Source organism: Lytechinus pictus, chromosome 18 (genome assembly GCF_037042905.1).
Source record: "Lytechinus pictus isolate F3 Inbred chromosome 18, Lp3.0, whole genome shotgun sequence".
Classification (NCBI taxonomy): Eukaryota; Metazoa; Echinodermata; class Echinoidea; order Temnopleuroida; family Toxopneustidae; genus Lytechinus; species Lytechinus pictus.
In genome coordinates, this window is record NC_087262.1 from 17,458,821 (window position 1) to 17,473,094 (window position 14,274).

General features: G+C 36.9%; 1 protein-coding gene across 2 annotated transcripts; it reads left to right on the plus strand.

Annotated features, from left to right (window-relative positions):
• Positions 1 to 1,087: 1,087 nt before the first annotated feature.
• LOC135157532 (uncharacterized) lies at positions 1,088 to 8,379 on the plus strand. Of its 2 annotated transcripts, XM_064113436.1 has the most exons (3): positions 1,088 to 2,224; positions 2,606 to 2,832; positions 3,942 to 8,379. In XM_064113436.1, exons 1-3 carry the CDS (start codon positions 2,160 to 2,162, stop codon positions 6,428 to 6,430), a joined length of 2,781 nt encoding a protein of 926 aa, XP_063969506.1. In that variant the 5' UTR covers positions 1,088 to 2,159; the 3' UTR covers positions 6,431 to 8,379. The 2 variants fall into 2 exon arrangements, with proteins under 2 accessions (XP_063969506.1, XP_063969505.1); XM_064113435.1 differs by lacking the exons at positions 1,088 to 2,224; positions 2,606 to 2,832 and adding an exon at positions 3,300 to 3,422.
• Positions 8,380 to 14,274: the final 5,895 nt, after the last annotated feature.

The following is a 14,274-nucleotide window of genomic DNA, read 5'->3' on the forward strand; positions in this document are numbered from 1 at the left end:
AATTTGACTGTATGTTAATTCAAGTGTATCATGAAAATGGAAACATGCCGGTCAATTTGACTGTATGTTAATTCAAGTGTATCATGAAAATGGAAACATGCCGGTCAATTGACCATATATTTCAGTGTATAATGAAAATGGAAACATGCCGGTCAATTTGACTGTATGTTAATTCAAGTGTATCATGAAAATGGAAACATGCCGGTCAATTTTACTGTATGTTCAAGTGTATCATGAAAATGGAAACATGCCGGTCAATTGACCATATATTTCAGTGTATAATGAAAATGGAAACATGCCGGTCAATTGACCATATATTTCAGTGTATAATGAAAATGGAAACATGCCGGTCAATTTGACTGTATGTTCAAGTGTATCATGAAAATGGAAACATGCCGGTCAATTGACCATATATTTCAGTGTATAATGAAAATGGACATCATGCCAGTCAATTGACAATATGTTCAAGTGTATAATGAAATGGAAACATGCCGGTCAATTGACCATATATTTCAGTTTGCTTGTTCATGATTGATTTTGTGACGGACGTACGTATATCTTTGAACATTCGGCCACTCTACAATATTGTAGCAGCTATTATTCTAGACATATGTTTTAAAGAAAACTGGCCTATATACCCCTTATATACAAACGTGAAATTAATAAAAGATTGATTAATTGTTGAATGAATTTGGAAAATGGGAGGCCTTGCGTGTTAGCGATGACAGTAACAGGCCTTTTGAGAGTGATCGAGACAGAAATATCAAGTTTGTTTACCCTAATGCCTAGTATTACGCAAAAGCCAATTAGTAGCAAAGTTCGTTTCATTGGGGGTGTGTCCGAGGGCTTGGCGAGGCAGAGTTCGTTCACCCGGATATCTCTTTTGTGGGCTGTTACGTAAGATGACGTAAGCTGCACCTGTTGCATTGGGGAAGACGCCCGATCCAATTCGGTAAGTGTTTGATCACCCGGATATCTATTAGTTGTAATATATTGCTTTTTATGATGCACTGGAGCATAAGTTGGGATGATTACGCCCCCGGTTTATCGGACTGGATATATACTCGTGTCCCCCATATCTGATATTATTCTGCCGCAGCTCGCTCGCCGGTTTTATCACGTCTACGTCTGCGAATTGCGCATAGGCCATAGCTGCTAGCTGCTACTGCTTTGTGTATTTTTAGCGCCCATCTAACTAAAACTAACTTAATTCTAAATTAGAGTTAGAGTTAGACATTAGAAACCAGGCATTTGGACATTTTGGTTATCTATTCGACTACTATATTACTACTAGCTCGTTTAGGGCTAGATCGGAATCGTGTTTGGGCAACGTTATTAGGCTTAAATGCTTAGCTGTTTTTACTTGAGTCTAGTAGTAGTAGTACCGGGTACTACCGTGAATTATATTCGACGTCATCATTTACCGGTATTTGCTACCTGTTTGGAGCGGAGCGAACCTGCCTGCCTGTCGCGCTATAGCTTCGTGCTTCCGCCCCTGCCTGCCCGGCCGTTTCAGTTCGAGCTCGAGCCGCTGGCAGACGAGAAGCCGTGCATGCAGCTGAGCTGAGCTGAGATTTTGACCTATAATTATATTTTGTAGAGCCTAGGCTAGAGGTTGTACATTACGTCTTCAGTCAGGAATTCTCTATTATTTTTAACTTAGATCTAAGTTAGAGTTCTTGATTTGTTTTATTAATTAATTAACTACGGTACTTTCTAATTAGCCACTAGTCTGTAGACTACTGAGTACTGTACTCTGTAGTAACGTTACTAGTCTGTACTGTAGACTGTACTGTTTCAGTTGTGGATTTTATTGTTCCAACTTGAGGCACTTGTGTATGATTGAAGTTTTTTTGTTCGCGGCTAGCTGGCCCAGATGAGATAGATATTTATTGCACATGTTTGTGGCTGTCATAGATAGTTGATCTAGACGGTCGACCTATCTTCTCTATTTTACTTCAATCACGTAGCCTTTAGGTTTATGATAAGTTTATCAATTTAGACTAGGGGCCTATCACAGACTCAGAGTATAACTATAAGTCTAAACATTGCTTTGATTTGGGGGAATCAGAATTGTGCTATTTATACTTTATCTTTTTTTCTTTCAGATTTTCTGTTGGCTTACATTACAGTTCAACAGGCTGGAGTCTGGACGAAGCATGGACGAAACAAGTGGAAGTGCTAACAACATGGATAATGCTGGATCAGACTCATCAGAGGCTAGGTAAGGAAGGCTGACTTATTATGTCTAGACAAGAAATTACTTAATGAGTTGAGCATGTTTGAGGTGTAGTATAGAACTTAAGTTATGATAATTGATAACGGAGAGTTAATGCCGGACGAATCTAGATTTGTTACCTTGTGTTGAAATCTTGATAGATTTTGGCTGCCACTAACTACATGTACATGTAGATACAGTTTAAAAAGTCCTGTAATTTGACTACATGATTTTAATGACACCACCAACATGGCCTTTGGTGCGTATTGCCGTCAGTGTTATATTAAATTTTGTCTTAATATCCCAGTGGCTGTGATGTAGAATTTAAAGGTAGGCCTAATCTGAATGCATGTTAATTATTAATTTTTCTGTATTCTATTTTTACAGGTCTGAATATTGCTGTGGAGATTGTGGGTGTGTTTATAGTAATAGATCCGGCCTCTTCAAGCACCGTAAGAATAAGCATCCACAAGCAGCTGGAACTGGTGCAGTGCGTTGCTTGGAGGCTGGGTGTAGCTATGCTTCACACTCGCGGAAGAGCCTTCGTGGTCATCTGTCATCAGTGCATCACATTCCCATGGAGGAAGCTGAGCTGTCCTTCGACTCAAAGGAGGGTAAGTGTTTATCAAAACTTTATTATATGTTACAAAATGATGAGCAATCACTTGACTTTTTCATGTCTTCCTCATTATTGTTATGCAAAGCTCACATGTTTGTAGTGCTTTATTTGTATTCATATTTTTAATAGGTATTGACGACTTGCATGGCCTTCTGTATTCATATTGTTATCAATTATCAGTATATTTTGCCAAACTACCCTGCACAGTACATGAAACGATGGCATGCTACATAAACATCAACATGAAATTTAATAATGGGTCATTTGCCACAGTTTTGGCTAGCTAACTGCTGGCTCTCTACTCTCTAGCTTATTGTAATTTATAGATAGTGGTGTTAAAAGGAAAATGTTGTGATCATGATCATTGTAATTATGTAAGTATTGAACTAACATTAGTTCAGTGATTGACAGTCTTGTTTGTTTTCATTCATTTTGAACACACTGTAGGTCTAACACAAGACTCTGACGAGTGTTGCTGACGGTACCAAGATTTTGTGGAGTCCTTCCAACCTTGTTCATTGAATGAGTGTGCTGTTCTGGTGTTTCAGTGTACAATGCAGACCGGGCAGTCTAAAGTGTTATTTTGTAAAGTGTTAACCTTTCCGCTAAATTCATCTTATGTTTTGATTTTAAAAAAAAAATTAGGCTTCTTCAGGGTTCTTGAGTCCAGAGCAGTTTGGTTTTATTATAATTTCTAATAGAATTCACCATTTTAATAAATCTGCTTTTATGTTCTTATTGAAAATGATTGAGGCTTCTTAAAGTTCATGGGCACCAAAAATAGTTACCAAATGATGGTCCTGTTTGACGTATCTGCTCTTTGTGTTTTTTTTTTATACTTGTTAGTATCAAATTCATGATGAGTAATTTGTTGATAAAGTAATTTGTTTACAATTCCAAAATTAAATGAAACAGTACTATAAATGTGACTTGTGGTAACTGGTAAGTATAAAACTCATTCCATGGGAAATCCATTTTCCCATACATCCATACATTAAAAAAAAAAAAAATTGAGCCAATGTTTTTTAATTCTATTTAATTCAAATGAGTGTATTGTGTGTGTTTTCATTTTATAATTTTTTTTTTATTTTCATTTCTCTTTAGGGTTCCTCCGTTGGAAGAGACAGTATGAGCAAACCAACAAGTGCTCTTTTGTGACTGCAAAGGGAGCTACAGAGACTGAACAGGTGAGCATGCAAACTTTCTATTGTAATCGTAGCGGTTTTTTTACTTCCAAGGGATCTGGCAAGCGTTCTCAGAAAGCGCAGGGCTCTTGTAAAATCAACGGACATTGTACAGCTGGCATTAGTGCTAAAACTTGTTTGATGACTGGTAGTGTAGGCGTAGTGCTGACCAAGACTCATTACGGTCATGGCGAAGACCTCGGTCATCTTAAGCTGAGTCAGGAAGAGCGTATTGCTATAGGTCAAAAACTTGCACAAGGTATTAGTGTAGACAGGATCTTAGATGACATAAGGAGTTCTTTGTCTTCTAGTCTAGAAAGGCATCATCTAGTCACCAAAAAAGATGTGAAGAACATTGAGCGGTCTTTAGGTTTGAATGGAATCAGTAGGCACAATAATGATGCAACTAGTGTAAGTCTATGGGTTCAGGAAGTAGGAGCTGATAGTGATAGCAATCCTGTGCTTCTTTACAAAGAACAGGGAGCGCCTTGTCCAGACAGTCTGGATCTTGGCTTGGATGATTTTGCGTTAGGTATAATGACACCTGTACAGAGGGACATGCTGCGCGCTTTTGGTAATAACATCATTTGCATGGATGCTACCCATGGCACCAATGCGTATGACTTTTGCTTAGTAACTGTGATGGTAGTGGATGAATTTGGCGAAGGCTTTCCGGTTGCGTGGCTAATATCAAACCGAGAGGATCGCGTTGTATTGACTGCATTTTTGGAGAAAGTTAAGGATATGGTAGGGTCGCTTCAAGCTAAATGGATAATGACGGATGACGCGGAGCAATATTATGGTGCATGGGTAGCCGCGTTTGCGCATGAGCCATCTAAACTCCTCTGTACATGGCATGTCGATAGAGCATGGAGGGGAGCCCTGCGCGCGCACATTTCTGGGAACGTCGAGCTGCAATCTACCGTGTATAAGACTTTGCGATGCCTGCTAGACGAGACAGAAGTTACAAAGTTTGAATTGATGTTGGATCAAGTATTGGATGATTTGGATAGTGATGCTAGAACTTGTCGTTTTGGGCAGTATTTCAAAAAAGGTTATGCACAAAGGAAGGAACAGTGGGCTGTTTGTTACAGAAAGGGGGCGCGTATAAACACCAACATGTATGTAGAGGCTTTTCATCATTCTCTAAAGTACATCTATATGAAGGGATTTGCTAATCGCAGGGTCGATAAATGTGTTACTTTGCTCATGCAATTCGTTAGGGATAAGACTTTTGATAGACTGGTAAAACTGCAAAAGGGGAAAAAATCTAGACGCATCAATGACATTGATAGCAGGCATCGGCAAAGTCTTAAACTCGATAGTAGTGCTGTGAAAGAGGTATGCGCAAACAAATGGGAGGTGAGTTCTTCTGATGGTAAGCATGTTTACATAGTGGAAAAAAATGTTGCCTGTTGCGTTTCTTGTCCTCTTGCATGCAAGGAGTGCCAAGTTTGTGTTCATGAATTCTCGTGTACATGCATAGATGGGGTTGTAAGAGGAACACTTTGTAAACATGTTCACTTGGTTTCAAGGACAGTCTACAGCAATAGACAAGATGGAGTAGTAGGTATTAGGAATGTTGAACAACCTGCAGCGCAGCCTCCTGCTGAAGAACAGATTATTCAGGAGTTGGCATCTAAAAACAAGAACTTGACTGCCAAGACCAAAATGCATGTTGCGTCTAAAATGCAAGAACTGCAAACTTTGCTCGATGAAGTTAATGATGATGTGCAGTTTGATGCTGTTTATAAACACTTAGAGGCAGCAGTACAATTAGTGAAAGTTTGCAAGCCAGATCAAGTTCAGCGCTTTCAGGAAAATGTCTCTAGCGCACCTCAAAGAGTGACACCACAAAGAAAGAAATTCAAGTCTACTAAAAAAGCTAGGAAGACTCGTCAACCACTTGAAAAGCCAACTTCAGAAGAAAGAGATAGCATCGTTCAAAATTTGGGAGAAGTTGAAGTTGTTGTTCATCAAGGAAATGATCATGACTATGTTCCTTCACAAGTTCCTTCAACAGCAAGTGATACTATGAAAAGACATGATCTAGAATATTTGGAACTGTTTGTGAATGACAGAATAGTAAGATCAGTAAAGCGCGGTACTAAGATAAAAGAATGCGAAGTTGAAGTATTGCCTGAAAATGTTCCAGATAGTGTGATAGATATTGCTTCAGACCAACTACACAATTTGCAGCGATATTTTGATGATGACGCATGGCTAATCATTCTTGATGTGATTTCTAGAAAGCGCACAGAATGGAAATGTAGTTTATGTACAACAACAAAGACTTCTCTCAACATGATTGAATGCGAATTATGCAAGCGCTGGTTTCATTGGAAATGCTGCAATATTAAGAAAAATCCAAGGCAAATGTGGTGCTGCAATTTTTGCACAAAGAAATGACCTCTTTCACAGCACATTTTTTACTTATTTTTTGTGTTCAGTAGAATAGTGTTCAGTAGAATAGATATAGTTAGTTTTAGAATAGTTTCCTGCTTGATGGTTGTAGGAGGAAACCATAAGTCTCCTTCAGTCCTTTACCCCTGTCCCATTTTCTTGAGGCTCTTATGAGCAGCTTGTCCCCCTTTTGACTTGATTGGAGCAGGGAGTACACTGACCATCAATGCATCAATGACCATATAACCGGATTTGACACTTATTTGACTTTAATAGTTGGTATGTGAAACTAGGTTTCAACTAGCAGTAGCTCCAACTAAGTATTTGCATGTGCGGGAAATCGTAAGTCTCTATTAGTGTTTCTAACTTTAAAGGAGGCAGTGAGTTTTCTTAAGAGAAGCCTCATTCTTAGTGAATTACTTGGAGCAGAAAGTACCCACAACTACGCTTATTTTGGGGGTGTTCTATTTGACTCGATAGTTAAATGGGGCCACAAATTTACAGAATTTGACACAATGCAGGATCTGACATTTGTTCTTAGTTGGTGTGTTTACTTTCTCTATTGCCATGTAGAAAAAGGAAATCCCCTACTAAGAACTTGCCTACTGCGGGAAATTGTAAGTCTCTGCCTGTCTTATAATAAGTACAGGAGAAGAGCAGAAAGTACCCACAACTCTAAACAATGCTGTACCTGGTTGATGCGGGAAATTATAAGACTCAAACAGCCCTTCTTCCCCACTTTTGAGGCTGTTCTCAGTTCAGTCTCATCTTCAAATTTAGGCTGGATAAGAGCAAAGAGTACCCCAACCAGGTACATGGTGCTTAGATGCAGTTTTTATATGGGAGAATTGGATCTCCACTTACCTTTTATCCCCTGTTACACAACAAGACAAGGTGCTGCGATGGGTGACAGCCCCTTGTCTAACGGGGAAATGATTGAAGCTTGCAATGAATTTTCATTGGTTATTCTTTGTTGCAAGGTGCTGCGATGGGTGACAGCCCCTTGTCTAACGGGGAAATGATTGAAGCTTGCAATGAATTTTCATTGGTTATTCTTTGTTGCAAGGTGCTGCGATGGGTGACAGCCCCTTGTCTAACGGGGAAATGATTGAAGCTTGCAATGAATTTTCATTGGTTATTCTTTGTTGCAAGGTGCTGCGATGGGTGACAGCCCCTTGTCTAACGGGGAAATGATTGAAGCTTGCAATGAATTTTCATTGGTTATTCTTTGTTGCAAGGTGCTGCGATGGGTGACAGCCCCTTGTCTAACAGGGAATTAATTGATGCTTGCAGTGATGTGACTGTGAGTAATGTTTGTAGGTTTTGGGAACTTTGTGATGGTAATGCTTACTGTCGATATGAATTATATATCTCTATTTATCTCTTTATAGATATCTCTATATCTCTCCAAAATAAGCATTGGTCACAGGCTAAAAAGGTCTGTGAATGGATGTTTGGGTTGCTTGCACATAACATAACATGAAAGATAATAGTTCGATTACTTCTTGTTTTGATTGACTCTGTGCATGTCAATTAGCAGGAAGCTAATTTGCAAAGCTTGATAAGTTTACAGTAGAAGTGAATTGAACTATTATGTATGTTGAGACTGTTCAAAAGGAAATCCAATGCTAATCCCCCTTTTGTTGAAAGTTAAGGATATTCACTCTCTTGTTGATGAGACGCTTTAATGATCTTAATATAAAATCAATATTAAGTGAAAAGGATTTAACACAATGTCATCAACATTGTGCTAGTGTATTGCATATAAAAATCATGCTTTATCAGGGACCCTTCAATTATATATTTATTAGAAAGAAATTAATTTTTCAGTGTCAAGTTAAAGATGCATATTTCAAGATGGACCCTCTGGTTTATACCTGCCTTTTATATCTAAAAATGTATTCTATCAGAATTCCGGTAGATATGTTGATTTTTTTTTTCATTTATATTTTTATGTGTAGGTAGTCTCAACTTCAACAGAGAACTAGGTCTCAGGATCAAGAGCCTCCACATTACTTGATATTAATGGGACCTCTTTGGCTAACTAAAAGAATTAAAGCTAGCAGGATGTCAGCAGTTGCTACTTCCAAAGTAAGCGAGCGTGTTTTTGTGTCAAATCTCTTCAAATTACATGGAACATATCACTATACACATCATATTATGTTGAAATGTGTATCATTTTATTGGCATATCAATGTTATTTTGTTGTCATCTATTACCCTGAAAGGGTGTGGGGGGGGGGGATATACAACGATATATGATGTGACCGAGGGTCACAAGACAACAGGCGCAGGTAATTTAAAGAAATTGGGAGTGTAACCTAATATACTAATATTACTGAAATACAGTCTAATTTAGCTCATAAATGGGTTTTTAAAAATAATGAAAAACATAAAGATGAAAAAATAATGAAATAGGTAAATTCTAAAAACAAATGAGCACATTGGAATTTTTTTTTTTTTTTTTAGTTTTTGGGGGTTATCAATAACATATTTCTCTTAGGGACATTGCATGAAAGGATCACTGCTTGTGATCAGAGTTTAAAATATATCGGAGAATCAGTTTGAACGGTATATTGTCAAATTGCCATTTTCAATGCACAATGCTAACTTATATACATTTTCATTTCTATCAGGTTGTTAGATTGTATTGAATTATCAATTTTGTAATACAGATATATTCAACTTATATTTCTATTCAAAGATTATAAACATAGAAATAAATAAAAATAGAAACACAGTGACTTTGATCTGAGTAATTGATTTGCATTCCTTTCTTTCTGAGTAGATAGACAGTGAGAGAAAGAAGAGATATTGGGAGAGTGAGAGAAAGGAGATGATAGATAGAGAAAGAGAGCTTTGATACTACTACTACAAGAGATAGTAAACAAGATTTTTCAAGAAATAATTTAAGTAAAAAAGGTGCTCTTCATTTAAACAAAATAGGTGAATCCAATTGTTCATGGAGAAGCAACCCTTTTTTCACATGATAGGTGGGGTGGTCATATTTAACATGAAACAAAAAGTAATTTGATCACTTCATTTGTAAACTGACAAAATGCAAGGTAGGGATTTGTTATCACCTGGGGCCCGTTTCATAAAGCTGTTCGTAAGTTACAAATGACTTTAACGCACGACTGGTGACTCTTTCTTGTGCTATATGATATATCCCTATGTAGCTGACTTATGTAGAAGAACATGTTCCAGTCGTTCGTACAGTTGTGCGTAACTTTACGAACAACTTTATGAAACACCCACCGGGTATTGCTTTTGTATGTTACGCTAAGAGTATAAAAATATTTTCATTAATTTTCAGTCTGACTTGCTTTTTGAATTTTTTTTATATTCAAATCAACTTCTTGTTTGGATGCTGGTCTTGCTGAGAGTTATTTCTGTTGCAGAATTGGAGATGAAGGCGCATGCACTACAAATTTGGTCCGGCAAACCTTGCCAAAAGCAATATATGATAATACAATGAAATGTTTATTCAGGTAGCCTTATTGCCTACCAAAATACCTTCTTAAAGAGTGGTTTGATCAATCTCTTGCAAATAGTATAGACAAAAACTGATTTTTTTTTTATACTCGTCCGAACTGGATTTGGTGTGCAGGAGCCTTGGGAAAGACATGAAGTTTGGTTAAAGGGGGCCGGGTATGAGTTGAAAAGAAGTCGTAGAATTCAAGGTTAGGGGAAAATATGTGTGTGTGTGGAGAGAGAGAGAGAGAGCTAACAACTTGTACATAAAAAGGAGATCATAGAATTAAGTTGAGCAAAAGACAGTCATTTCCCAAGGTTCACCAATATGCTTTTTACACTGCCCTTTTTCCTCTCAGGCCTCATCTTTGTTAACTATTTGGTAAATTTTAATTCTTTTAATGAACCTTCATGTTTCAGTTTTCATACACTTGAACATACGGTACGGTCAATGGACCGGCATGTTTCCATTTTCCTTATACACGAACATATGGTCAATTGACCAGCATGTTTCCATCATATAGTGAAGTATATGGTCAATAGACCGGCATGTTTCCATTTTCATAATACACTTGAACATATGGTCAATTGACCGGCATGTTTCCATTTTTATTATACATTTGACATTGGTCAATGGACCGGCATGTTTCCATTTTCATTACACCTTGGTACATTTATGGTGAACTTTGACCGGCATGTTTCCATCATACACTTGAACATATGGTCAATTGACCGGCATGTTTCCATTTTTATTATACATTTGACATATGGTCAATGGACCGGCATGTTTCCATTTTCATTATATACTTGAACATTAGGCCTATTGAACATATGGTCAATTGACCGGCATGTTTCCATTTTCATTATATACTTGAACATAAGGCCTATTGAACATATGGTCAATTGACCGGCATGTTTCCATTTTCATAATACACTTGAACATATGGTCAATTGACCGGCATGTTTCCATTTTTATTATACATTTGACATTGGTCAATGGACCGGCATGTTTCCATTTTCATTACACCTTGGTACATTTATGGTGAACTTTGACCGGCATGTTTCCATCATACACTTGAACATATGGTCAATTGACCGGCATGTTTCCATTTTTATTATACATTTGACATATGGTCAATGGACCGGCATGTTTCCATTTTCATTATATACTTGAACATTAGGCCTATTGAACATATGGTCAATTGACCGGCATGTTTCCATTTTCATTATATACTTGAACATAAGGCCTATTGAACATATGGTCAATTGACCGGCATGTTTCCATTTTCATAATACACTTGAACATATGGTCAATTGACCGGCATGTTTCCATTTTTATTATACATTTGACATTGGTCAATGGACCGGCATGTTTCCATTTTCATTACACCTTGGTACATTTATGGTGAACTTTGACCGGCATGTTTCCATCATACACTTGAACATATGGTCAATTGACCGGCATGTTTCCATTTTTATTATACATTTGACATATGGTCAATGGACCGGCATGTTTCCATTTTCATTATATACTTGAACATTAGGCCTATTGAACATATGGTCAATTGACCGGCATGTTTCCATTTTCATTATATACTTGAACATTAGGCCTTTTGAACATATGGTCAATTGACCGGCATGTTTCCATTTTCATAATACACTTGAACATATGGTCAATTGACCGGCATGTTTCCATTTTTATTATACATTTGACATTGGTCAATGGACCGGCATGTTTCCATTTTCATTACACCTTGGTACATTTATGGTGAACTTTGACCGGCATGTTTCCATCATACACTTGAACATATGGTCAATTGACCGGCATGTTTCCATTTTTATTATACATATGACATAAGGGCCAATGGACCGGCATGTTTCCATTTTCATTATATACTTGAACATTATAGGCCTATTGAACATATGGTCAATTGACCGGCATGTTTCCATTTTCACTATATACTTGAACATTAGGCCTATTGAACATATGGTCACTATTGACCGGCATGTTTCCATTTTCATTATATACTTGAACATTAGGCCTATTGAACATATGGTCAATTGACCGGCATGTTTCCATTTTCATAATACACTTGAACATATGGTCAATTGACTGGCATGTTTCCATCATACAGTGAAGTATATGGTCAATGGACCGGCATGTTTCCATTTTTATGGTCAATTGACCGGCATGTTTCCATTTTCATTTCAGTGGACATTGTATGATGTAGTTAAACACAAGTGAAGACTGTCTTAAATTGATATGTATTTGGAGATTTAATAGACTGAGGAAAAAAAAATATTCAGCAAAAGTGATTAAAAGACCTTTTCTAAAAAAAGTTGATATGATAGGATCAGCTTGGAATGGGGAAAAGAGAGTCAGTTAATTATAAGCCCACACAGCTATAAGAAACTCCAACCCTTTACACACAAACACACAATAACAAATTAAACCCATCCCTGATCTCGCGTCATTTGTGCTAACGTGTGTTGCTATTGTAATATTAAAATCAATAAAACGACTGGATTTTTAGTCTATGCCCTCACGCCCAGAGAACACGAGTATTATAGCACACAATATCCTAGCACAGCATTCAGCACGCTTCGCATCACACGGACACACACGGTACACACAGGCTCCGCACTGTCTTAACTGACCAATCAGAGAACGACTTGAGAATGGAAACCCGTCGGTCGCTAGCCAGCAGTGATTTCCAAGCTAACCTAAGCCTAAGACAAATCCTGCGACCAACGAACGTAGAGGGCAGCAATTGTTTATACAAAACGATTTTCGTATTTGATTAAAATTGGGATTGATTTTGTATTTCCAATTTACAGTTTATAGTTTCATACAAAAATATGCAATATACATTTTAAAAAGTATTTTAAAACAAGAAATTTAAAAATGGCTTAAATCTCGATGATCTCAGACAGACGATATAATTATTTACTTATTTTGCCTTGAAATTGAAAGAGGTCAACAAACTATTCTTCTCATACTGACTAGTATAAAACGAGAATTTGGTGAAGACGAATTTGGTGATCTGTCTCTTATTCTCATGATTATGAATACAATCACCATGTTTATTCAGATCAATATGATCATCATGATGAAAACCGAACTTTTATAACGACAAGAACGTGTTGATAACTCTTGAAAAGGGGGAAATGAGAAAATTGTTTGAAAAAGTATAGGCAATACACGTGGTACATGTTATATGAAAAAGGGATTTTATATCTCTTTTATTGTGCAATGTCTTAACTTTTATACCTTCTAATGGTCGTGGTAATGGTCATTCTAAAGGTGTTTTTTTTATTTATTTGCTGTTTGTCTTTGCTTTTGTTCTTTTGCTTCCATCCCATCCATATATTACAATTATTTTTTTTTGTGTCTGCCTACTCCTTTTCTTTCATCCCCTTCACTAACCTGATTGGTCTTCTCTACTCACTAATGCCCCTTTTGTCTCCTTGTTTCCAGTGTTGCTGTAGCTTGTCTGTGGTCTATATTATGGTTGTTCCACTTTATATGTTTGTCATTTTGCCTCCGACGAAGATTCTGCTAGGATCGAAAGCTTAGGTCCCTTTTGACTTTCTAATTATTTTAAGAATCAATTTAGGTGTGTGCGTTTTAACAAGCTTCTCCTTGCTTTTTTAGTGCACTCCTGTTTCCCATTCATTTATCTTTCGTCTTGTTTTTATATTGTTTCAATGATCTGGCTACAGTACTTTGATTATCACATTCGTCTGTATTTATTTATGTTTCAATGATATGTTTTAATTTTTATTGCTCTTTGTCTGTACATGATCTTGATATCAACTTGTATTTTTAATGAAGTGGAAATAAATGCTGAAATAAGGACCATGTGCGAAATGGTGAAAAGAAAAAGGAGAGAAACTAGGCCTATACTTCCTTGTTCAAGCTCAAACCGTGCATAAGTGAACATGCAAAAAAAACATTCTATAAGAGTCATTCTATGCCAAAACAAAACAGTTTTTTAAACACAATATACATGTATTTGAAAATGTATTTTTTTAAAATTGCATTAATGATAAAGTGTGCTCGCTCTACCGCGGCGGACTTGCCGTCCTATGTTTATTTAACATGTGAAGACACGTTTTCTTGGAAAACATATTATTTCACTTTGTATTTATTGAATACAATACAACATATCGAGAAAGATAGCAGTCGGAGTTCACTTAAATATGTGGAATTCGTCAATTTTTGTGTACCAAAAATATTCCCCCAAAATAATGTACCAGTGAATTAAAAAAAATTTTTGTCTTTGGTAAGGGATCACTCACGCATAATCTTAGCACGTTTAAAGCAAATTATTTAGCAACATTTTTGCCCAATTAAAGTATTTTGCTAAAAACTGT